The following is a 27,506-nucleotide window of genomic DNA, read 5'->3' as shown; positions in this document are numbered from 1 at the left end:
ATTTGATTCACTGCTAATGCACCAAGTTCCATTTAAGTGAAGTATAGGCCTACTACATCATAATCCCCCAAGAAAATTAAAACAACATTAGGATCCTAAGGGTCGTTTAGCTGGTCCCTTGTTGTGGACATTGTGTGTTGGCTAATTTCCTGCAGGTCAGGGCCCCGGGGCACGTGCCCTGCGTGCACGGTCGGTAATTCAGCCATGATTACTACAAGTTTAGATAGCTGGCTAGACTAACTAAACTAATTTACCAATCTAAAATTGTTTAACTTACATCTAGATGTGCCGCTAGCGGAACGCCTCGCCAATATCCAATGATAGAGCGTGGCGCGAATTACAAACTCCTCAAAAATCCCCAAACTTCCATTTTTCAAACATATGACTATTTTACACCATTTTAAAGACAAGACTCTCCTTTATCTAACCACATTGTCCGATTTCAAAAAGGCTTTACAACGATAGCAAAACATTAGATTATGTCAGGAGAGTACCCAGCCAGAAATAATCACACACCCATTTTTCAAGCTAGCATATAATGTCACAAAAACCAAAACCACAGCTAAATGCAGCACTAACCTTTGATGATCTTCATCAGATGACTCTCCTAGGACATTATGTTATACAATACATGCATGTTTTGTTCAATCAAGTTCATATTTATATCAAAAAACAACTTTTTACATTAGCATGTGACGTTCAGAACTAGCATACCCACCGAAAACTTCCGGTGAATTTACTAAATTACTCACGATAAACGTTCACAAAAAACATAACAATTATTTTAAGAATTATAGATACAGAACTCCTTTATGCAATCGCGGTGTCCGATTTTAAAATAGCTTTTCGGTGAAAGCACATTTTGCAATATTCTGAGTAGAATGGCTAGCTATTTTGACACCCACCAAGTTTGGCACTCACCAAACTCAGATTTACTATAAGAAAAATTGGATTACCTTTGCTGTTCTTTGTCAGAATGCACTCCCAGGAATTCTACTTCAACACCCAATGTTGTTTTGGTTCCAAATAATCCATAGTTATATTCAAATAGCTGCGTTTTGTTCTTGCTTCAAGACACTATCCGAAGGGTGACGCGCCGGCACATATCGTGACAAAAAAATTCAAAATATTCCATTACCGTACTTCGAAGCATGTCAAACGCTGTTTAAAATCAATTTGTATGCGATTTTTCTCGTAAAATAGCGATAATATTCCGACCGGGAGACCTTGTTTTCGTTCAAACACTGAAAATAGAAAATGGAGTCTTCACATGCACGCGCACGCCCGTGTCATTGTTCTTAGAACGACCACTTTCCAAAAGCCCTACTGTTTTTTGCCCAGGGACTGCAGAGTCATCATTCCCCATTCTGGCGCCTTCTGAGAGCCTATGGGAGCCTTAGAAAATGTCACGTTACAGCAGAGATCCTCTGTTTTCGATAAAGAGGCTATAGAAGGCCAAGAAATGGTCAGAGAGGGCACTTCCTGTATGGAATCTTCTCAGGTTTTGGCCTGCCATATGAGTTCTGTTATACTCACAGACAGCATTCAAACAGTTTTAGAAACTTTAGGGTGTTTTCTATCCAAATCAAACAATTATATGCATATTCTAGTTTCTGGGCAGGAGTAATAACCAGATTAAATCGGGTACGTTTTTTATCCGGCCGTGAAAATACTGCCCCCTATCCTAAACAGGTTAACTGACATGGGCTACTGAGTGACTGTCAGCTATTGAGTGACATATAACAAGAGAAAAACTGCTGCAACCAAGTTTCAAAATGTTACCTTGTGTATTCTACAATAAGACCCCAACTGAGTTCCTCCCCAAAATAAATATACTGTACGGATTTATTTTTCTTTATAAAAACATTTGCAGAGGTCCAGACATCGGTGTCCTCATATGTAGCAACGGCCCTGATCCCAAGACTGTTCATCTGTGTCCTTTTCAATGCAAACAAATGAAGCATAGTGGGCAGAACAAGTAAGGAGGTGGGCAGAACCAAGCATGAGCTAGAGAGATCCTATTGGCGTGTTCTAGCAAGTATTTGCATATTTCCGCTAGGGAACGCCTTCTCTGTGAAGTGTGCGCGTGCAATAACTCAATTCGCCCCTGCAGTCCTTGTAAACAACGCAATGTTTTGAACATTTGGCAAAGGGTCACATCTACAAAACTTAGTGCACTCTGTTGGTAACAGATTCTAGTTTTGGGAACAGAAAAAGTATTGAGATCGAGCTTCTCTTCTATGAGAAATGAAGCAAAATGTCGGCCCAATTCCATCTCGCTCCATACTTTTCCACTGCCAGCCACTGGGCTTCCTCTCCTCACCATATTTATATAGCCCTTTCCCAACAATGCAGAGTTAAAAAGTAAGAAAAATGCAAATAATAAAAAAAGTAAATAGTAACAAAATAACAATAACGAGACGATATACAATGAGTACCGGTACCGAGTCAATGTGCGGGGTACGAGGTAGTGGAGGTGATTGAGTTAATATGTAAATGTAGGTAGGGGTAGAAGTGACTAGGCAATCAGGATAGATAATAAACAGAGTAGCAGCAGCGTATGTGAAGAGTATGAAAGAGTGTGAAAGTGTCTGTGTGAGTGTGTGTGTGTGTAGCGTCAATATGCATGCATATGTGTGTTTTGTGTGTGTGAGCGTATGTAGTGTGTGAGTGTGTGTGTGTGTGTTTGTGTGTGTTGGAGTGTCAGTGCAGTGTGTGTTGGAGTGTCAGTATAGTATGTGTGAGTGTGTGTGTGGGTAGTCCAGTGAGTGTGCATAGAGCCGGTGCAAGACAGTCAGTGCAAAAAAAAGGGGGTCAATGCTAATAGTCTGGGCAGCCATGTGATTAACTGTTCAGCAGTATTATGGCTTGGGGGTAGAAGCTGTTCAGGAGCCTTTTGGTCCCAGAATTGGCGCTCCGGCAGCAGCAGAGAGAACAGTCTATGACTTGGATGGCTGGAGCCTTTGACCATTATTAGGGCCTTCCTCTTACACCGCCTGGTATAGATGTCCTGGATGGCAGGGAGCTCGGCCCCAGTGATGTACTGGGCCGTACACACTACCCTCTGTAGCGCCTTGCAGTCGGATGCCAAGTAGTTGCCATACCAAGCAGTGATGCAGCCAGTCAAGATGCTCTCAATGGTGCAGCTGTAGAACCTTTTGAGGGTCTGAGGGCCCATGCCAAATGTTTTCAGCCTCCTGAGGGGAAGAGGCATTGTCGTGCCCTCTTCAAGACTGTGTTGGTGTGTTTGGACCATGATAGGTCCTTAGTGATGTGGACAACAAGGGAACTTGAAGCTCTCGAAAATGAATGAACTGTGAAAGTATATGATTCCTGTGATCCCAGTCATGGATCATATAAAGAACAATATCCACAGTAATAGTGCATCTATGTTCACATTTCCATTTAATTGCACTGGGATCAATCATAAGAATGATGGTTGACAATCACACTGTTTCCATGCAAGACAGGCTACAACCATGGGGGGAGAAGACAGGCTAAAACCATGGGGGGAGAAGACAGGCTACAACCATGGGGGGAGAAGACAGGCTACAACCATGGGGGGAGAAGACAGGCTAAAACCATGACGGGAGAAGGTAGACAGCCACATTACACTGTCTACTGTACCTTCTCCCCCCATGGTTTTAGCCTGCCTTCTGCCCCCATGTGATTGCCTGTCTTGCCATTACTGCCGTATGGAGGAAGGCTAATTGCAGGCTGGGACTGGAGATAATGGAAACTCTGGCCAGTGGGACTAGGGTAGGGCTTTTAAGGTGACCGAATTACCGCCACACCGGCAGTCATGAGTCCTGAGTCATGACCGTTGAGTCACAGTAACTAGGCTTCTCCAAAACTGCACCCTAATGCCGCTGGTGGTCATTAGTAACCTACCAAACTTGGTAATGGCCAGTCGCTAACGATTCCAACAGAGATCACGACGACACACTGAGCGTAAATATATATATTGATTGCAATTATTCCCGAATGAGTGAGCGTTCATGTGCCAAGGCTTAGTATTTCTATCAATATAATTATCAACTGTGTAGTGTCTTTTGTCTTTCGTGCCCTTCTCAGTCTCTTTCTCTAACAACCCGCCATATCGGTTTAGCCCACTAGGGCACATCCCCTATCACTTCCTTGTAACCATATCTACAGTTTGTTTGTTATGCATTTCTGTGATTATTTAGTTAGTTAGTAAATAAATGATTAAGACAAATGAGGTATGGATGATTCACAGGGAAGGCTGGGTTCGTGCAGATAACCAACAATTTACAACGTTTGGAATGAGACTAACGTGAGGTAAAGAATAATTGATTAATTAGAAGACTAATTGATCAGATATTTAAATATCTGAAAAGTTATATTAGGAAAATTATAACTTTGTAATCTGAAGATTTTCGTTGGTGCCCCGACTTCCTAGTTAGTTACATTTACATGATTAGTTTAATAACGTAATAAAAATGACAGAGAATTGATTTGATAAAAGAACACTCTTCAATTTAATGATGCCAAAGACACGACAACTTCATGAGAGCCCTGGCATTCAGGGTTTGAGAGGAATAGGCTCACCTGTTGGGTAGTGAGAGCCAGCTCCTCATACCTGGTTGATGCATGGAATTAGCAGAGGTGTTCCTAAAAGCCCATGTTGTGCAGCATTTCTAGAAGCTATGCTATCCAATTGCAAAAAATAACAAGAGTTTTGGTGGTCTCTATTAAAAAGAGGAGGATCCCATCATATTACTATAGGCTAGGTCTACTATATTTATTTCTCAACTTTAAGCATGTTTTGATAAGGTTTGTATCACAAATAAATATCTCTAAGCCTACGACCCCTGGCCTACGACCCCTGGAAAACAGGAGATCCCAAAGCCTACAGAGCCTAGTGAAACATATTCTTATAAGCCCAGTCATTGCGCAAAACTATTTTAAAAAGGATCCCAGCTTTCTCGTGCTGCTACATTTATTGCTAAATTATTAAACAATTAAGCACATTAATCCGCTTTACAAATGGTGTAGCCTACCTGGAATATTAAAAACGTAAACGCATGTAACCTCCATTCGCTATTCGAGTGCAGGCTATGGATGACATACTTATGTTTTTTGTGGGCTATTCTAAATAAACATAATTCCACACATATATTAGCAGGATATATGTAAAGACCAGATTACATTGAGAATAGTCTGACGGGTGAGAAAAGTATCAAGTGCTTGTCAAATTGTGAATGAGAGACTGATGAAGTGGGTGCAGAATGTATTAAAAATCAAAATATATAGCCTAACGTTTGTATCACAACTAAAGTTACATAAATAACTCTAAATTAAGCATAGATGAGGACCCGTTTCTTTGTTAACTGCTCAACACAGAATATGTGCGCACTCCCTCAGAAGTCATTTAGGAAAAATATCCTTTATATTTTATTCAGCTATGTCCAATTGTATTGTTCTTACTATAAAATAATACATACTGAACAAAAATATAAACGCAACATGCAACAATTTCTAAGATTTTACTGAGTTACAGTTCTGAATTGTTTGATACTACTGCACTGTTACTACTGCACAAGCATTTCACTACATTTCACTACTACCCGCAATAACATCTGCTAAATATGTGTATGTGACCAATAACATTTTATTTGATTTATAAGGAAATCAGTCAATTGAAATAAATGAATTAAGCCTTAATCTATGGATTTCACATGACTGGGAATACAGATATTCATCTGTTGGTCACAGAAACCTTAAAAAAGGAAGGGGCGTGGATCAGAAAACCAGTCAGTATCTGATGTGACCACCATTTGCCTCATGCAGCGCGACACATCTTCTTCACATAGAGTTGATCAGACTGTTGATTGGGGCCTGTGGAGTGTTGTCCCACTCCTCTTCAATGGCTGTGCAAAGTTGTTGGATATTGGCAGAAACTGAAATACGCTGTTGTACACGTCGATCCAGAGCATCCCAAACATGCTCAATGGGTGACTTGTCTGGTGAGTATGCAGGCCATGGAAGAACTGGGATGTTATCAGCTTCCAGGAATTGTGTACAGATCCTTGCGACATGGGGCTGTGCATTATCATGCTGAAACATGAGGTGATGAAGGTGGATGTATGGCACGACAATGGGCCTTAGGATCTTGTCACGGTATCTATGTGCATTCAAATTGCCATTGATAAAATGCAATTGTGTTCGTTGTCCGTAGCTTATGCCTGCCCATACCATAATTCCACCGTCACCATGGGTCACTGTGTTCACAACGTTGACTTCAGCAAACAACTAGCCCACACGGCACAATACAGTCTGCGGTTGTGAGGCCAGTTGGACATACTGCCAGATTCTCTAAAACTATGTTGTGGTGGCTTATGGTAGAGAAACAGCTCTGGGTGACATTCCTGCAGACAACATGTCAATTGCACACTCCCTCAAAACTTGAGACATCTGTGGCATTGTTGTGTTTCAAAACTGCACATTTTAGAGTGGCCTTTTATTGTCCCCAGGACAAGGTGCACCCAATCATGCTGTTTAATGATCATGCTGTTTAATCAGCTTCTTGATATGCCACACCTGTCAGGTGGATGGATTATCTTGGCAAAGGAGAAATGTTCACTAACAGGAATGTAAACAATTGTTCCAGAGAAATAAGCTAAACTTAGCAGAAAAATAAATGTCCTCTCACTGTCATCTGCGTTTATTTTCAGCAAACTTAACATGTGTAAATATTTGTATGAACATAACAAGATTCAACAACTGAGACATAAACTGAACAAGTTCCACAGACATGTGACTAACAGAAATTGAATAATGTGTCCCTGAACAAAGGGGGGGTCAAAATCAAAAGTACCAGTCAGTATCTGGTGTGGCCACCAGCTACATTAAGCACTGCAATGCATCTCCTCCTCATGGACTGCACCAGATTTGCCAGTTCTTGCTGTGAGATATTACCTCACTCTTCCACCAAGGCACCTGCAAGTTCCCGGACATTTCTGGGGGGAATGGCCCTAGCCCTCACCCTCCGATCCAACAGGTCTCAGACGTGCTCAATGGGATTGAGATCCGGGCTCTTTGTTGGCCATGGCAGAACACTGACATTCTTGTCTTGCAGGAAATTACGAACAGAATGAGCAGTATGGCTGGTGGCATTGTCATGCTGGAGGGTCATGTCAGGATGAGCCTGCAGGAAGGGTACGGCATGAGGGAGGAGGATGTCTTCCCTGTAACGCATAGCATTGAGATTGCCTGCAATGACAACAAGCTCAGTCTGATGATGCTGTGGCACACCGCCCCAGACCATAACCGACCTTCCACCTCCAAATTGATCCCGCTCCAGAGTACAGGCCTCAGTGTAACACTCCTTCCTTCGATGATAAACGCAAATCCGACCATCACCCCTGGTGAGTTAAAACCGTGACTCCACAGTGAAGGGCACTTTTTGCCAGTCCAGTCTAGTCCAGTGACGGTGAGTTTGTGCCCATAGGCAACGTTGTTGCCGGTGATGTCTGGTGAGGACCTGCCTTACAACAGGCCTACAAGCCCTCAGTCCAGCCTCTCTCAGCCTATTGCGGACAGTCTGAGCACTGATGGAGGGATTGTGCGTTCCCGGTGTAACTCAGGCAGTTGTTGTTGCCATCCTGTACCTGTCCTGCAGGTGTGATGTTCGGATGTACCGATCCTGTGCAGGTGTTGTTACACGTGGTCTGCCACTGCGAGGACGATCAGCTGTCCGTCCTGTCTCCCTGTAGTGCTGTCTTAGGCGTCTCACAGTACGGACATTGCAATTTATTGCCCTGGCCACATCTGCAGTCCTCATGCCTCCTTGCAGCATGCCTAAGGCACGTTCAGGCAGATGAAAAGGGACCCTGGGCATCTTTCTTTTGGTGTTTTTCAGACTCAGTAAGGCCTCTTTAATGTCCTAAGTTTTCATAACTGTGACCTTAATTGCCTACCGTCTGTAAGCTGTTAGTGTCTTAACGACCGTTCCACAGGTGCATGTTCATTAATTGTTTATGGTTCATTGAATAAGCATAGGAAACAGTGTTTAAACCCTTTACAATGAAGATCTGTGAAGTTATTTGTATTTTTGCGAATTATCTTTGAAAGACAGGGTCCTGAAAAAGGGATGTTTCTTTTTTTGCTGTTTATTTGTGCCTATGGACATTTTCTGGGATACTTTATTTCAGCTCATGAAACATGGGACCAACACTTTACATGTTGCGTTCATATTTTTATTCAGTATAAAATAATGCCACATGAATTATAGGCAAATCTTGTCTGCTAAATTAACTAGCGTAGCCCACAGCCATATGGCATAGCCAGACAAGTGCCTAACATAAGGACGACTCAGAATATGCAATTCTGTTCTTCTGAAATTGGCTACATTTTCTTCATCTCGTTTTTTTTAGACCTGCCTCAAATAATGTGTGTGTGTGTGTGTGTGGTCACCAGTGATACAAGTCAGTAATCGACGTCCATCCATGTCTGAGGATGTCGGGAGATGACGTGGAAACTGGCCACTAGGGGCAACAGTGAGCGCTGTTACCTCCAAGGAGGTTTCTGTTTTACTACGGTGTTGTGGATGTGGATGGCGGATGGGTGTCAGCATCTGGTTCAAAAGGTTGCATGTTCGAATCCCAGCGACTGAACATTTTTCACATATTTTTCCAAACCTTAAAAGTGTGGAGTTAATGCCTAAACTTAACCGTAAACACTTTGAAATTTGACGTTTGGAACAACTTCGAAATTTGACTGTTGAGAAACAAGGATGAACATCTAATTCTGACGTGAGAATTGTTGGGGAACATTGTGTGTGTGTGTGTGTGTGTGTGTGTGTGTGTGTGTGGAGGCTAGGTGTTGAACGGATACATGACACAAACACATCCTCATGTCCCCAGTCTTAATGAGATCGGGAACATGTTAAAACTTAATCCATCCTGATGACCCATACAACCGTCAATGGCTGCTTTTCAGCCTCACTCACTCACACACACGTCATGTAATGTTACAGGGTGAGCCGCACATACCCTTTACTGGACTCCTAAAACCTTATAAGCACCTTACCGGACTCCTACCAAGACTTACACTACCGTTCAAAAGTTTGGGGTCACTTAGAAATGTCCTTGTTTTTTGTCCATTAAAATAACATCAGATTGATCAGAAATACAGTGTAGACATTGTTAATGTTGTAAATGGCTATTGTAGCTGGAAACGGCTGATTTCTTATGGAATATCTACATAGACGTACAGAGGCCCATTATCAGTAACCATCACTCCTGTGTTCCAATAGCACATTGTGTTAGCTAATCCAAGTTTATCATTTTAAAAGGCTAATTGATCATTAGAAAACCCTTTTGCAATTATGTTAGGACAGCTGAAAACTGTTTTTCTGATTAAAGAAGCAATAAAACTGGCCTTCTTTAGACTAGTTGAATATCTGGAGCATCAGCATTTGTGGGTTCGATTACAGGCTCAAAATGGGCAGAAACAAATAACTTTCTTCTGAAACTCATCAGTCTATTCTTGTTCTGAGAAATGAAGGCTATTCCATACGAGAAATTGGCACGGAACTGAAGATCTCGTACAATGCTGTGTACTACTCCCTTCATAGAACAGCGCAAACTGGCTCTAACCAGAATAGAAAGAGGAGTAGGAGGCCCCGGTGCACAACTGAGCAAGAGGACAAGTACATTAGAGTGTCTAATTTGAGAAACAGACACCTCACAAGTACTCAACTGGCACCTTCATTAAATAGTACCCTCAAAACACCAGTCTCAACGTCAACAGTGAAGAGGCGACTCTGGGATGCTGGCCTTTTCTTTAAAAAACAAGGACATTTCTAAGTGACCCCAAACTTTTGAACGGTAGTGTATGTGCACCACGGTTCTTTCTGCCTGCACCCTCCTCTCTCTCCCTCACACTGGCTCACCTGGGCATATTCATTAAGGCGATTTGGTTGCAAAACTTTCGGAATGGAAGCAAACGGAACGAAACTGGGAATAACCTACCTGAATCTGTCCAATTGAAACTCTATTTAGTTGCAAACTGTTTGGACTAATGATTACACCATTGCTCTTTCTCTTCGCTAATGATGCGAGTGGGTTCAGTCTTCGGCAGTGGTGTAAAATACTTAAGTAAAAATACTTGAAAGTACTACTTAAGTAGTTTTATGGGGTATCTGTACTTTACTTTACTATTTATATTTTTGACTACTTTTACTTTTACTTCACTACATTCCTAAACAAAAAGTGGTACTTTTTACTCCCTGACACCCAAAAATACTTGTTGCATTTTGAATACTTAGAAGGACAGGAAAATGGTCTAATTCACACACTTATCAAGAGAACTGTCACGCCCTGGCCATAGAGAGGTTTCTGTTCTCTATTTTGGTTAGGCCAGGGTGTGACTAGGGTGGGCATTTTATGTGCCCTTTTCTATGTTTTGTGTATTTCTTTGTTTTGGCCGGGTATGGTTCTCAATCAGGGACAGCTGTCTATCGTTGTCTCTGATTGGGAACCATACTTAGGTAGCCTTTTCCCACAGTGTTTTTGTGGGTAGTTAATTTCTGTTTAGTGTTTGCACCTTACGGAACTGTTTCAGTATTCTCTTTGTTATTTTTGTTTTAGTGTTCAGTTATTAAAATAATCATGAACACTTACCACGCTGCGTTTTGGTCCAATGATTCATCTTCTTCAGACGACGAAGACTGTTACAAGAACATCCCTAGTCATCTGATCTGGCGAACTCACTAAGCACATGCTTCATTTGTAAACTATATCTTAGTTTTGGAGCGTGCCCCTGGCTATCTGTAAATAAAAAAATAAAAATAAAACGAGGCTGTCTGGTTTGCTATATATATGGAATTTTTAATTACTTTTACGTTTACTTTTGATACTTAAGTATATTTAGCAATTACATTTACTTTTGATACATAAGTATATTTAAAAGCAAATACTTTTAGACTTTTAATCAAGTAGTATTTTATTACTGGGTGACTTTCACATTTACTTGAGTCATTTTCTGTTAAGGTATCTTTACTTTTACTCAAGTATGACATTTACATTTATGTCATTTAGCAGACGCTCTTATCCAGAGCGACTTACAAATTGAACAATTGGGTATTTCGCAAACCACTGGTCTTTGGTCTGTTGCGTGTAGAATATCCTAGCCTAGGATAGGCCCTGCTTTACTGTTTAAGTTGTAAGACATTGCAAGCCAAGAAATTGTGAGATACAGCATTCCATTGCGATAGATAGATAGATAGTCCTAGTGAATGGTTCTGACTCTGTCTGCCTGTGGGCCGACCTGCCTGTGCTGTGCCCCTCCCCTCTCGCTCAGTCCCTCGCTAGCTCACTATGAAAGATGCAAGTTTTTGTGTTCTCGGAAGTTCGAGGAATCCATTATTTTGGAGTCGACCCTCCACTGTCATCGCTTCTAACAGTTGGAAAAATGCTAAAGAAAGCAGCAAAGTCCTGTATGAAAATACTTTCAGAAGTTAAATGAGAAGGAAATGTAACCTTTGCGAGGTGGAATTGAGATACAGTAATGGTAGTACAGGTGCAATGCTGAACCATCTGAAACGAACGCACTGTGAGACCTAAACTGTTGCATTGTGAATTCACGTGGAATGTTATGAATTTTTCTTATTGTTTAAATGTTAAACATTTGTTTTAATTTGTTACATCTCTAGTGTGTGTGAGGTAACCTTGATGCTATAGCGTGCGGCAGCATACAATGCAGACTCTGTGTAGAGACTGAAGCCCACTGAGAGAGAGGGAGGGAGGGAGGGAGAGAGCCCTGGTGTGTGTGCCAACCACTAAATCGCTAGGGATAACGTCCCAGTGTAAAACCACAGCAACACAATAATACCTACATAGCACACGAGTCGGCAGAAATCATAGCTACTGGTACGTCTACAGTACAGTATGAATCAAGAAAAAAATATGTGAGGGAAAAGAAAACTAAGGGTAAATCTTACAGAAACCCAGACTGAACCTTACAGAAACCAAGAGTGAACCTTACAGAAACCAAGCGTGAACCTTACAGAAACCAAGAGTAAACCTTACAGAAACCAAGAGTAAACCTTACAGAAACCAAGAGTAAACCTTACAGAAACCAAGAGTGAACCTTACAGAAACCAAGAGTGAACCTTACAGAAACCAAGAGTAAACCTTACAGAAACCAAGAGTGAACCTTACAGAAACCAAGAGTGAACCTTACAGAAACCAAGAGTGAACCTTACAGAAACCAAGAGTAAACCTTACAGAAACCAAGAGTGAACCTTACAGAAACCAAGAGTGAACCTTACAGAAACCAAGAGTGAACCTTACAGAAACCAAGAGTAAACCTTACAGAAACCAAGAGTGAACCTTACAGAAACCAAGAGTAAACCTTACAGAAACCAAGAGTAAACCTTACAGAAACCAAGAGTAAACTTTACAGACACCTTTTATTTATTTATTTATTTATTTTACCTTTATTTAACTAGGCAGTTCAATTAAGAACAAATTATTATTTACAATGACAGCCTAGGAACAGTGGGTTAACTTGCCTTGTTCAGGGGCAGAAAAACAGATTTTTACCTTGTCAGCTCCGGGATTTGATCTAGCAATCTTATGGTTACTGGCCCAATGATCTAACCACTAGGCTACCTGTCGCCCGAGAACCTTACAGCAACCAAGAGTGAACCTTACAGAAACCAAGAGTGAACCTTACAGAAACCAAGAGTGAACCTTACAGAAACCAAGAGTGAACCTTACACGTTCATATACAGTATGTGTGTACGTCTCTGTGTGTGTGTATCTTGTGCGTGTGCATAGAGGACCCAACGTCCCAATGTCATTGTCCCATTGGGTGTCGCCACGTTTCCACCTGACAGGTCCAGTTTGTCCAATTGGGGGTCGCCACGTTTCCACCTGACAGGTCCAGTTTATCCAATTGGGGGTCGCCACGTTTCCACCTGACAGGTCCAGTTTGTCCAATTGGGGGTCGCCACGTTTCCACCTGACAGGTCCAGTTTGTCCAATTGGGGGTCGCCACGTTTCCACCTGACAGGTCCAGTTTGTCCAATTGGGGGTCGCCACGTTTCCACCTGACAGGTCCAGTTTGTCCAATTGGGGGCGCCATGTTTCCACCTGACAGGTCCAGTTTGTATGGCTGGCTGGAGATCATTCAGACCTGGTCCAATTGTTCCTTAGCTGTGTGTGTACTGCCTCATGAATACCAACCAGGCAGCCAGACCCCGGGCTTTGAGTCTGCATACTTGGACCGACTCGGCCTCCAAACCTGGCAACTCACCCACTCCACTCTGGGCCAATTAAGACAGAGGCAACCCAGCATGGAAGACTAACCCACTCAGGATCCAGCCCACTAGTCCATTGTCCCTGCCAGTTTCCTTTCTCTCTGCCAGTTCAGTGAAGATATCTCTAGTTCATGTTCAGAACCAGACATGGATCATATTCTATTTCTACTGCAACCCCAGACTCCCAATACCCCACATCACATCAGACTATGGCTATTGGCTAACAGCCTCCATACAAACTCAGACGGAGAGAGGGAGAGAGAGAGAGAAAGAAAGAAAGAGTAAAAGAGAGAAGGAGAGGCTATTGGGAGTTACATTAGTTATACAGGCCCAGTAAATCCAGTAGCATCAGCCAGTAAAGGTTCCCAGTAAAGGTTGTTGGAGCAGTGTGTTATCCAGGTAGTCCTATTAGTTCTAGCCCTGAGGGTGCCGCCAGAGACAGACTGGACATACGAATGGTCCTAAAGAGAACAGACTCATTGTAGAGTAGTGAAAGACTGGCATGAGACAGAAAGCAATATCTATACAATTAGCGTAAGTGGGAGGGAGAGAGTGATGTGGGAGAGAGATAATAATCCCCACAAATCAAATCAACATGTATTAGTCACATGGGCTGAATACAACAGCTGTAGACCTTACAGTGAAATGCCCCTAACCAACAATGCAGTTAAACAAAAGAAATACAGATAAGAATAATTAATAAAAGTAACAAGTAATTAAAGAGCAGCAGTAAAATAACAATAGCGAGACTATATACAGGGGGATAACGGTACAGAGTCAATGTGCGGGGGCAATTGTGAGATACAGCATTCCATTGCGATAGATAGATAGTCCTAGTGCATGGTTCTGACTCTGTCTGCTTGTGGGTCGACCTGCCTATGCTATGCTGTGCCCCTCCCCTCTCGCTCAGTCCCTCGCTTGGTTAGTTGAGGTAATATGTACATGCATAGATGATAACAACAGAAAGCAGCAGCGGTGTAAAAGGGGGAGGGGGGCAATGCAAATAGTCTGGGTAGCTATTTGATTAGCTGTTCAGGAGTCTTATGGCTTTGGGGTAGAAGCTGTTTAGAAGCCTCTTGGACCTAGACTTGGCGCTCCGGTACCGCTTGCCGTGCGGTAGCAGAGAGAACAGTCTATGACTAGGGTGGCTGGAGTCTTTGACAATGTTTAGGGCCTTCCTCTGACACCACCTGGTATAGAGGTCCTGGATGGCAGGAAGCTTGGCCCCAGTGATGTACTGGGCCATTCGCACTACCCTCTGTAGTGCTTTGCGGTCGGAGGCCGAGCAGTTACCATACCAGGCAGTGATGAAACCTCGATGGTGCAGCTGTAGAACCTTTTGAGGATCTGAGGACCCATGCCAAATCTTTTCAGTCTCCTGAGGGGGAATAGGTTTTGTCGTGCCCTCTTCACGACTGTCTTGGTGTGCTTGGACAATGTTAGTTTGTTGATGATGTGGACACCAAGGAACTTGAAGCTCTCAACCTGCTCCACTGCAGCCCCGTCGATGAGAATGGGGGCGTGCTCGGTCCTCTTTCTCCTGTAGTCCACAATCATCTCCTTTATCACACTATACGCCCACGAGAATCCCCATACTTTAATGAATTGAGCTTCTCCATCCTGGAGCAGGAAATCAATCATTTCCAGGCCCAGGTACTAGTCTGTGGTGACCAAAATGCCAGGACTGTACAAGAACCTGACACCCTCAGCACACAGGGGGAGAAACACCTGCCTGTAGGTAACAGCATTCCCTCCCCATACACCACCCTAGGCACAACTACATAAACAGGTCACAACACCTGCAGCTCTGTCGGACACTGGGTATGTACATAGTCAATGGTAGGCTTCAAGGGGACTCCTATCGTAGGTACATTTTAGTTTTTTTACATTTTAGTCTTTTAGCAGATACTCTTATCCAGAGCAACTTACAGTAGTGAATGCATACATTTCATACATTTTTTTTCCCCCCTCGTACTGGTCCCCCGTGGTAATTGAACCCACAACCCTGGTGTTGCAAACACCATGCTCTACCAACTGAGCCACACAGGACCACACCTATAGCTCATCTCTTGGCAGTAGTACTGTAGACTACTTTATCACTGACCTCAACCCAGAGTCTCTCAGAGCGTTCACAGTCAGCCCACTGACACCACTATCAGATCACAGCAAAATCACAGTCTACATGAACAGAGCAATACTCAACCATGAGGCATCAAAGCCAAAGGACCTGCATAATATTAAGAAATGCAATAAATGGAAGTAAAGTAGTGTGGAAACCTACCAAAAAACAATTAGGCAACAACAAATTCAATCCCTTTTAAACAACTTCCTGGACAAAACGTTTCACTGTAATGGGGAAGGGGTAAAGTTGGCAGTAAAAAACCTAAACAGTATATTTGAACTCTCAGCTTCCCTATCAAATCTAAACATATCAAGCAGAAAACTGAAGAAAATGAACAACAATGACAAATGGTTTTATAAAGAATGCAAAAACCTAACAAAGATATTGAGAAACCTATCCAACCAAAAACATACAGACCCAGAAAACCTGAGTCTACGCCTTCACTATAGTGAATCACTAAAACAATACAGAAATACACTACAGAAAAAGAAGGAACAGCACGTCAGAAATCAGCTCAATGTAATTGAAGAATCCATAGACTCTAACCACTTCTTGTCACGTCCTGACCCTAGTAAGATGTAATTTTCTATAGTAGAGTAGGTCAGGGCGTGACAGGGGGTGTTTTGGGTTGTTCTATGTTTTCTATTTCTATGTTTAAGCTCTAGTTTTTCTATTTCTAAGTTGGGGTGGTTTGGGTTGATCTCGAATTGGAGTCAGCTGATCCTCGTTGCCTCTGATTGGAGATCATATTTAAGTAGGGGTTTTTCTTCCTGGGTTTTGTGGGTAGTTGTTTTCTGTTTGGTGTATGTCACCTGACGGAACTGTTGTCGGTCGTTTTGTTGTTTTGTTTAAGTATATTCATTAAAAGTAAATATGAGCACTCTACACGCTGCGCCTTGGTCCCCTTTATACGACCCACGTTACAGAACTACCCACCATGATTGGATCAAGCGGCGTGGCCGGGCAGAAATGGACACCTGGTCACATCAGGAGTGGATTGAGAGGAGAGACTGGACTTGGGGCCAGGTAATGGAGCGATATCGGAGCCTACCTGGGAAGAACGAGAGGCAGCTCTCCCTCCAGTGTGTCTCCAGAATCCAGTACATCCTGTGCCTGTTCTTTGCACTCCCCCTCCAGTGTGCATCCATAACCCAGTACGGCCGGTACCTGCTTTGAGCACTCGGTCCTCAGTGCGTTTCCCCAGTCCGGTGAGACCGGTTCCTGCTCCACGTACAAAGCCTCCAGTGATGATCCATGGCCCGGAGCCTGTAGGGATACTCCATGGCACGAAGCCTGAAGAGGTAATCCATGGCCCAGAACCTGAAGAAATAATCCTTGGCAAGAAGCCTGGAGGGATTATAAATGCTCCGGAGCCTGTAGGGATAAACCATGGCACGAAGCCTGTAGGAATAATCTATGGGCCGGCATCTGTAGAGATAATCCATGGTAAGAAGCCTCCAGTGATGATCCTTGTCGCGGAACCTGTAGAGATGATCCATGTCATGGAGCCAGCAACAACGGTCACTAGTCCGGAACCTATTATGACGCCTCCCAGTCCAGAGCCTCCGGCAACGCTTTTCCATCCGGAGCCTCCGGCGACACTCTTCAGCCCGGAGCCTCCGGCGACGCTCTTCAGTCCGGAGCCTCCGGCGACGCTCTTCAGTCCGGAGCCTCCGGCGACGCTATTCAGTCCGGAGCCTCCGGCGACGCTATTCAGTCCGGAGCCTCCGGCGACGCTCCCCAGTCCGGAGCCTCCGGCGACGCTCCCCAGTCCGGAGCCTCCTGCGACGTTCCCCAGCCCGGAGCCTCAAGCGGCGGTCCGTAGCCCGGAGCCTCCAGCGGCGGCCCGCAGCCCGGTACCTCCAGCGGCGGCCCGCAGCCCGGAAACTCCAGCGGCGGCCCGCAGCCCGGAACCTCCAGCGGCGGCCCGCAGCCCGGAACCTCCGTAATAAAGCAGAAGGATCAGCGGGTGAAGCGGGGAGTACGCCCAGAACTGGAGCCGCCTCCTATGCTGGAGGTTAAGGTTATGTGGACTGCATTTGAGCCGCCATAGACTTTTGTCACCCTCCCTAACCTCCCTTTGTGTTTTGTGGTTGTTTTGTTGGGTCTTGATTATGTTGCATTCGGAGTCTGCACCTTTGGGGGGGGGATACTATCACGTCCTGACCCTAGTAAGATGTAATTTTCTATAGTAGAGTAGGTTAGGGCGTGACAGGGGGTGTTTTGGATTGTTCTATGTTTTCTATTTCTATGTTGGGGTTGTTTGGGTTGATCTCCAATTGAAGGCAGCTGATCCTCGTTGCCTCTGATTGGAGATCATATTTAAGTATGGTGCTAGGACAACAACCTCTAATCTCAAAGACGACAGGGCTGTCGTGGAGCAGGTTGAGAGCTTCAAGTTCCTTCGCGTCCACATCACCAACAAACTAACATGGTCCAAGCACACCAAGACAGTCGTGAAGAGGGCACAACAAAACCTATTCCCCCTCAGGAGACTGAAAAGATTTGGCATGGGTCCTCAGATCCTCAAAAGGTTTTACAGCTGCACCATCGACAGCATCCTGACGGGTTGCATCACTGCGTGGTATGGCAACTGCTCAGCCTTCGACCGCAAGTCACTACAGAGGGTAGTGCGTACGGCCCAGTACATCACCGGGGCCAAGCTTCCTGCCATCCAGGACCTCTATACCAGGCGGTGTCAGAGGAAGGCCCAAAAAATTGTCAAAGACTCCAGCCACCCTAGTCATTGACTGTTCTCTCTGCTACCACACGGCAAGCGGTACCGGAGCGCCAAGTCTAGGTCCAAGAGGCTTCTAAAAAGCTTCTACCCCCAAGCCATAATACTCCTGAACAGCTAATCAAATAGCTACCCAGACTATTTGCATTGCCCCCCCTCTTCTATGCTGCTGCTACTCTCTGTTATTGCCGACACCGGTGCCCCCGCACATTGACTCTGTACCGGTACCCCCTGTATATAGCCCCGCTATTGTTATTTACTGCTGCTCTTGAATTATTTGTTATTCTTATCTCTTACTTTTATTTTGTATATATTTTTTGGTATTTTCTTAAAACTGCATTGTTGGTTAAGGGCTTGTACCTGTTGTATTCGGCGCATGTGACAAATAACATTTGATTTGATTTGACCGCAGCCTAAACATCAGCGCCACAGGTAACTTCCACAAAGCTGTGAACAAGCTGAAAGACAAGGCAAGAAGGGCCTTCTATGCCATCAAAAGAACATCAAATCTGACATACCAATTAGGATCTGGCTGAAAATACTAGAATCATAGAACCCATTGCCCTTTATGGTGGTGGGGTCTGGGGTCCGCTCACCAACCAAGAATTCACAAAATGGGACAAACACCAAATTGAGACTCTGCATGCAGAATTCTGCAAAAATATCCTCAGTGTACAACGTAAAACACCAAATAATGCATGCAAAGCAGAATTAGGTCGATACCCGCTAATCATCAAAATCTAGAAAAGAGCTGTTAAATTCAACAACCACCGACAAGGAAGTGATTCCCAAACCTTCCATAACAAAGCCATCACCTACAGAGAGATGAAAATGGAGAAGAGTCCCCTAAGCAAGCTGGTCCTGGGGCTCTGTTCACAAACACAAACAGACCCCACAAAGCCCCAGGACAGCAACCCAATTAGACCCAACCAAATCATGAGTAAATAAAAAGATAATTGCTTGACACAATGGAAAGAATTAACAAAAAAACAAGAGCAAACTGTAATTCTATTTGGCCCTGAACAGAGAGTACACAGTGGCAGAATACCTGACCACTGTGACTGACCCAAAATTAAGGAAAGCTTTGACTATGTACAGACTCAGTGAGCATAGCCTTGCTATTGAAAAAGGCCGCCGTAGACAGACCTGGCTGAGCTGCACTTCCTAACCGCCTGACAAATTTATGACCGTATTAAAGACACATATTTCTCTCAGATTATACAGACCCACAAAGAATTTGAAAATAAACCCAATTTTGATGAACTCCCATATCTATTAGGTGAAATATCAGCGTGCCATCACAGCAGCAAGATTTGTGACCTGTTGCCACAAGAAAAGGGCAACCAGTGAAGAACAAACACCATTGTAAATACAATCCATATTTACTTTTATTTATTTTCTCTTTTGTACTTTAACTATTTGCACATCATTATAACACAGTACATAGCCATAATATGACATTTGAAATGTGACTATTCCTTTGAAACTTGAGTGTAATGTTTACTGTTAATTTTTTATTGTTAATTTCACTTTAGTTTATTATCTATTTCACTTGCTTTGGCAATATAAACATATGTTTCCCATGCCAATAAAGCCCTTTAAATTGAATTGAGAGAGAGAGCGAGAGAGAAAGACTAAAGGGCTTGGCTTCCATCCCACCCTCAACAATGATGCTATCCTAAAACCACTCAGCTAACACAACAGAGAGTGTGTGTGTGTGTGTGTGTGTGTGTGTGTGTGTGTGTGTGTGTGTGTGTGTGTGTGTGTGTGTGTGTGTGTGTGTGTGTGTGTGTATGCATGTGTGTGTGTGTGTCTATCTACTCTTTCTCCTCACCGTAGCGGTCAGTGTTGGCCCGTGGAGCTGTGCATGGAGTATAGCCTCGTTCACGTGCCCCCTGACCCCCAGCAGGGCCAGCTCCAGGCTGTGTTGTCCAGCCACAGTGTGGGTCAGCTCCTCCAGTGCCGCCACATACCTCCGCCACGGCCCATCCAGCTCGGCCACGCTCGCCAAGCAACCGCGCATCACGTTCAAGCAGTAGCCCATGCACGGCTTGATCAGTGTCAGCCCGCGACAGTGCGAGCAGTACTGCATCTTGGTCAAGCCACGTAAACACTCTTTGGTGAGGGAAACGTGTTCTGTGGCATTCATGACCTCGGTGCCTTCGGCGAGGGCGAGGGTTAGGGCTCGCCCGGCGCCCAGGGCGTGCCTGAGTTCTTGGGCGAGCGTATCGGGGTGATGGCCGAACGGGTTGATGTCTTGCCGGGTCGCGCGGAGACACTCACCCCTCTTGCCCGCCGCGCCCATGCCGGGGTTGACCAACCGTACATAGACGAGTGGGAAGAGGTTGTCGTAGAAACGTGTGATGGCGGCCTCGAGGGAGAGGTTGTGTCCGCGGATGTAGAGGGAGAGGGAAGAGAAGAGGGCGTTGACATGAGGGAGGGCCTCGCGGGAGAGGGGCGAGTAGGTGTCCTCTAGCAGGGATGAGAGGTGGCCCTGGGAGAAGGAGAGCAGATACTGGAAGGTGTCTGGAGGGAGGGTAGGGGAGAGGGGGTAGGAGAGATAGGGGTAGAGAGAAAGAAGACAGGGCGTGGTTACTTTTAGATTAATAAAATAATGCAACCTAATGACAAAACAGCTATATACAGTATTTATGCAGTATAGTATATACCAGTGGTGTAAAGTACTTCAGTAAAAATACTACTTAAGTATTTTTGGGGTATCTGTACTTTACAATTATTATTAATATTTTTGACTACTTTTACTTCACTACATTCCTAAAGAAAATAATGTACTTTTTACTCCATACATTTTCCCTGGCACCCAAAAGTACTCGTTACATTTTGAATGCTTAGTAGGACAGAAAATGGTCCAATTCACACACTTATCAAGAGGTCATCCCTACTGCCTCTGATCTGGCGGACTCACAAAACACAAATGCTTCGTTTGTAAATGATGTCTGAGTGTTGGAGTGTGCCCCTGGCTATCCATAATTTAAATAAACATGAAAATTGTGCCTACTGGTTTGCTTAAAATAAGTCATTAGAAATGATTCATACTTTTACTTTTGATACTTAAGTACATTTATAACCAAACTTTTAGACTTTCACTCCAGCAGTATTTTACTGGGTGACTTTCACTTTTAATTTAGTCATTTTCTATTAAGGTATCTTTACATTTAGTATGACAATTGGGTACTTTTCGACAACTGGTATATACTCAATTATAAACTGGGTGGTTCGAGCCCTGAATGCTAATTGACTGACAGCCGTGGAATATCAGACCGTATACCACAGGTATGACAAAACATTTCTTTTTACTGCTTTAATTACATTGGTAACCAGTTTATAATAGCAATAAGGCACCTCGGGGGTTTGTGATATATGGCCAATATACCACGGCTAAGGGCTGTATCCAGGCACTCCGTGTTGCGTCGTGATAAGAACAGCCCTTGGCCGTGGTATATTGGCCATATACCACACCTCCTTGCTTAAATGCACCATGAGCATCTCTTTGTACTACTTTAATTTAAACAATCTAACAGTAACACACGTCCTGATTCCTGCAGAAGAGAGGTCAGAGAGGACATCCTCTCACCCTCCCAATCTCCTTCCTATCTGAGCTTGGCTAGTGGGTATCAGTCACTTAGCTTTGGGTGGAAGGGGGAGAAGGTGTACAGTAAAGTGGCTGGATATCTGTGTGTGTGTGTGTGTGTGTGTGTGTGTGTGTGTGTGTGTGTGTGTGTGTGTGTGTGTGTGTGTGTGTGTGTGTGTGTGTGTGTGTGTGTGTGTGTGTGTGTGTGTGTGTGTGTGTGTGTGTGTGTGTGTGTGTGTTTTGAGGAGACAGTAGCTGAGCTTGGTCTTGGCTGGGTACTAAAAACTGCACCCTGACATGAAGTCACTGCAGTCAGTCAGCTATGGCATGATGGTAAAAATTAAAAATAGAGCTAAATTCTATCATAGCTGTCTGGCACACAGCATACCATGCTCTGACATACACGAGGAGAGGATGCTACTTTAGACTCTTGATACACCAGGTGAGTCACAGTTAGTCATTGAAATTGAGTCAGCCACACCATATCAAAGATCCTAGATGAACAAGAACAGAGGGAAACAGTGTGGCCTGTCATGACATTGTGGTTTGCACATGCTCCGACATCAGAGGTGCCATACCATACCAACAGCCTGTCTAGTCAGCTCAGTTGGCAGTGCCCCTCACTCCTCTCTCCCCCTCACTTCTCTTCCCTCACTCCCTCATCCTTTCCTCTTTCCCTGGGTAGGGAAACAGTGCTCTCCTCAGCTCTACTGCTTCTTTCTCTCCTCTCTCTCTCTCTCTCTCTCTCACTCTCTCCCTCTCCTCTCTCTCTATCCTCCTCCCCCCATCTCTCCAGGTCTCTCTCTGGGTTCTGATGTCACCCCTATGGCATGCCAGCAGATGGAAGAGCAGCAGCAACTGTAGAACAACTGAGACAGGAGACACGGTGCCATCCCAAATGTTCCTTGTTTTACTATCCTTGTGAGGACTTCTGGTCCCCAAAACGATAGTAAAACCACAAACACACACACACAAACTCGCAAAATATCACATATGGATGCTAAACACACAAGGACACATAATAATATTCTAGAATAGATCATGTGGAGTTACTGGATTCATACTTATAACACACACACAGTATCGTGGGCGTACTCTGACAACTCAATATCTTATAACACACACACAGTATCATGGGCATACTCTGACAACTCAATATCTTATAACACACACAGTATCGTGGGCGTACTCTGACAACTCAATATCTTATAACACACACAGTATCGTGGGCGTACTCTGACAACTCAATATCTTATAACACACACAGTATCGTGGGCGTACTCTGACAACTCAATATCTTATAACACACACAGTATTCTGGTGGATGGTACTTTTATTATCACTTCTGTACTATTTTCACAAGTATGTGGTACACTTTCACAACTCTTAGTACAAAACTCAAAACAGATCATCCAAAAGGCTGTTTTTTCAAAACTTTAAGCACATTTTCTATTGACTAAGTACAACACACACAATCACCAAACCTAATCAGTGTGTCATCTAGAAGTACCTTTCATATAAAGTAATTCACAATGCAATGCTCACAATACTTTTGATATTATTATTTTCTCATTTGTTTAAATACATTTCACCATCACTTCATCCAATTTAGCGTAATGGTTAATCACTTAACCGTTTGGTAGACCTGTAGATTTTAAACTGGTTTGTATACTATACATGAATTTTGAGAACTACAGAAATAACAGAAATAAAAAGTGTTTTTAAAGTAGAAATATCTAAATTACATGTATGATACATGATAACCATACATAATGAATATTCATTATTACTAATTGATTTCACTTAGTGGTTACCACAATTGGTCACCATATAAAAGGGGGTTACAGTATTCTTACAGTAGGATCTACAGACAGTATGCTCGGTTCTACCCTCAGAATGGCCATGGCTGTGTTCTGTCCAACTAGCAGGAGTGGGCAGTGATGGAAAAGGTGAGGGCCAGGAATGACATACGGCTGTCTGAAATAAAGCAGGCCATTAAGGAGAACGATGACACCTTTGACAATGTGGCATCCATAAGTCTACCAACAATCTCCCGCCTTTTGAAGAGGCACCAGGTATCTATGAAACACATTTACCTGGTTCCTTTTGAGAGACACAACGACCGGGTGAAATAACAGCTGGCTGAGTATGTTCAGGTACAGAACTATATAATGTATTACTGTTACTATTTGATGCACATGCTACTTCACAATATCATATTGGAACTATAATTGAAAAATAACTAACCAAAATATATTTTTAGATGGTGATGGTGATTGACGCTGCTGTGAACCATCACAAGTATATCTTTGTTGATGAAGCGGGCTTCAAACTGGCCAAAACTTGGCTCCGTGGGTGAAACCTCATCGTTCAACGGCGACTGTCCAAGTGCCTGGAAAACATGGGGGAAACATCTCCATGGGCGCAGCTATCTCTAAAAATGGTGTGGTAGGACGTAGGCCATTACTTGGATCCTACAACGCTGCACACCTGATTGTGTTTCTCAATGAAATTGAGCAGGCCTGTCAAGGTGAAGGGGTCACCTATGTCATTGTGTGGGACAATGTCAGGTTCCACAGGTTCAATGCAGACCAATGTCAAGCTTGGATTCGCCATGTCAAAAGGTTTTTCACACGGCGCATAAACAATGAGGTCATTCCCTGTGATGTAGATTAGAATGTATGGCCAGATGCTCAAGACAGACTTGATTCAAATGAATGCGTGCTAAACGTTATGTTTGATTTTCATTCAGTTAATTTGTTTCATTTAACTTCTTACGTTTGATTACAGACAGTACAACTCTATTGGAATTATACCTGAAAAATGTATGTTTTTTTGCATTAATAATTGTAGAGGATGTCTTCATTGAGCACACCTTTGATTACACATTGGATAGATATTATGGAAATTTTACTCCCCAGGTGCTCTCATTTGTTGACTTCTGTAACCGTAAAAGCCTTGGTTTCATGCATGTTAACATTAGAAGCCTTTTTTTTTGTTTTACTCACTGCTTTAGCACGCTCTGCCAACCCGGATGTCCTAGCCGTGTCTGAATTCTGGCTTAGGAAAACCATCAAAAACCCTAAAATCTCCATCGCTAACTACAACATTTTCCGCCAAGATAGAACTGCCAAAGGGGGCGGTGTTGCAATCTACTCCAAAGATAGCCTGCAAAGTTCTGTATTACTATCCAAGTCTGTACCCAAACAATTCGAGCTTCTACTTCTAAAAATTCACCGTTCCAGAAACAAGTCTCTCACTGTTGCCGCTTGCTATAGACCTCTCTCTGCCCCCAGCTGTGCCCTCGATACCATATGTGAATTGATTGCCCCCCATCTATCTTCTGAGCTCGTGCTACTAGGTGACCTAAACTGGGACACGCTTAACACCCTGGCCATCCTACAATCTAAGCTTGATGCCCTCAATCTCACACAAATGATCAATGAACCTACCAGGTACAACCCCAAATCCGTAAACACGGGCACCCTCATAGATGTCATCCTAACTAACTCGCCCTCCAAATACACCTCTGCTGTTTTCAATCAAGATCTCAGCGATCACTGCAACATTGCCTGCATCCGTAAATGGGTCTGCGACCAAACGACCACCCCTCATTACTGTCAAATGCTCCCTAAAACACTTCTGCGAGCAGGCCTTTCTAATCGACCTGGCCAGGGTATCCTGGAATGACATTGACCTCAACCCGTCAGTAGATGATGCCTGGCTATTCTTTAAAAGTGCCTTCCTCACCATCTTAAATAAGCATGCCCCAAATTTTGAACTAGGAATAGATATAGTCCTTGGTTCACTCCAGACCTGTGTCATGACGTTGGCCTGTGGGTAAGGTTTATGACCCCCCCATAAATACCTTTCTCCCTTCCCCTCTCTTTCTGACCCTACTGAAGGACTTGAATAGCCTGTGTTAAATATAGAGAGTCTGGGAACATCAAACAAATGGGGAAAAGGAACCATATTTTGGTAATAAAACCAGTTGGAAATATGCTTGGGAACGTAATGAGTATGGATGTCAGTTCGGTTGTTATCTGAGACATTATGACTGATGACAGGACGACATAAACTGTACCTGAGAAAGTATACACCCTCTAGTTATCAGAGTAACATGGAATTGTTATGCAATTGAAATGTTTGATATTGAAATTGTTTGTTAGGAGATTAAATGTAATTTTAGCTTCCAAATGAGAGAATTGGGTTTTCATAAGGAAAGTGCCCTGCTTGATCAGTGGCCCACCCCTGTGAAGAGACAAGGGTTATAAACGATGAAACACATCCTTCCCCCTCTCCACTATATAAGCCTTTGACGAAAAGATAACCACATGTTCCAGTACGTGAGGTCTGCAGCCTCTACGTTAGAAGGACACACAGGTCAAGTACAGAACTAAGCCAACCTCGGCGTGAGCTTTGATGGTGAATGGTATGAACTTTGAGCTTATTCACTACAGAAGTGATACTTCCTAGCCGTTGAGTTAGCAGCGGCCGCTGTAGACGTGGGCTAGGAAAGGACGGACGACGGATCCAGTCTAACAACGAACAGACGAAGATACCACCACGTATCCAATTTACCACCAGAGACATTCTTCCGAGGACCGGAAGATCTGTTGGTCAACCCGGCCAGCATCTACGACCAACCTAACGAAGCGCAGCTCAGAGTAAACATTTATTGCATTTTCCTTTTCCAAATGGGCGGTAATTTAGAATGTATAAGATAATGTATTTACGATAGCATAGCTGCTGTTTCTTTGTTCCTAAGTCTTCCCACTCTTTCATTCAAGCCCAACCCCCTTTCCTTTGTGTAACCAGCTTTCATACAGGTTCCGTCCACCAGGGATGTTTTCTGTATGACATCATTTGTATTCTGTGTATTTGTAATTCTGTGTGATTGGTTTAGGTATTTAGTAAATAAATAATTAAACCCAATTTTGTATTGCTGATTCAACTTGTTAGCCAAGGTTCGTGAAGATAACCAAGAATTTACAACTTTCATTATGAGACTGAAAATAAGATGATTAAGATGACGGCTATCGATGTAAAAGATTACTAAGTATTTTAAGAGTTTATTCGGGAGATAACGGCTCTATAAACGTTCTTCCGTGGTGCCCTGACTTTCTAGTTAATTACATTTACATGATTAGCTTAATCAGGTAATATTAATTACAGAGAAAGGATTTTATAGAATAGCATGAAATATCACTTAATCTGGCATAGCCAAAGACACGACACCTGTCTGCCCTTGACCAGCACAAAAACTGTGGCGTTCTGCATTAGCATCGAATAGCCCCCGTGGTATGCAACTTTTCAGGGAAGTTAGGAACAAATATACTCAGGCAGTTAGAAAAGCTAAGGCAAGCTTTTTCAAACAGAAAGTTGCATCCTGTAGTACAGACTCGAAAAAGTTCTGGGACAGTGCAAAGTCCATGGAGAATAAGAGCACCTCCTCCCAGCTGCCCACTGCTCTGAGGCTAGGAAACACTATTACCACCGATAAATCCACTCTAATTGAGAACTTCAATAAGCATCTCTCTATGGCTGGCCATGCTTTCCACCTGGCTTCCCCTACCCCGGTCAACTTCCCGGCACCCTCCACAGCAACCTGCCAAAGCCCCCACCATTTCTCCTTCACCCAAATCCAGATAGCTGATGTTCTAAAAGAGCTGCAAAATCTGGACCCCTACAAATCAGCCGGGCTAGACAATCTGGACCCTCTCTTTCTAAAATTATCTGCCGAAATTGTTGCAACCCCTATTACTAG

General features: G+C 43.6%; 1 protein-coding gene across 2 annotated transcripts in view; it reads right to left on the bottom strand.

Annotated features, from left to right (window-relative positions):
- The window catches only part of LOC106599532 (glypican-5), a 241,722-nt gene that overhangs the window by 157,715 nt on the left and 56,501 nt on the right, over window positions 1-27,506 (bottom strand). For both annotated transcript variants that reach the window (XM_014190814.3, XM_014190815.3), the window contains exon 3: window positions 19,982-20,673. In XM_014190814.3, coding sequence (XP_014046289.3) covers window positions 19,982-20,673 — 692 coding nt within the window. The remainder of the gene's footprint in view (window positions 1-19,981; window positions 20,674-27,506) is intronic.

This window comes from Salmo salar, chromosome 03, assembly GCF_965601325.2.
Source record: "Salmo salar chromosome 03, fSalSal1, whole genome shotgun sequence".
Classification (NCBI taxonomy): domain Eukaryota; kingdom Metazoa; phylum Chordata; class Actinopteri; order Salmoniformes; family Salmonidae; genus Salmo; species Salmo salar.
This window is presented reverse-complemented; position numbering and strand designations above follow the sequence as displayed.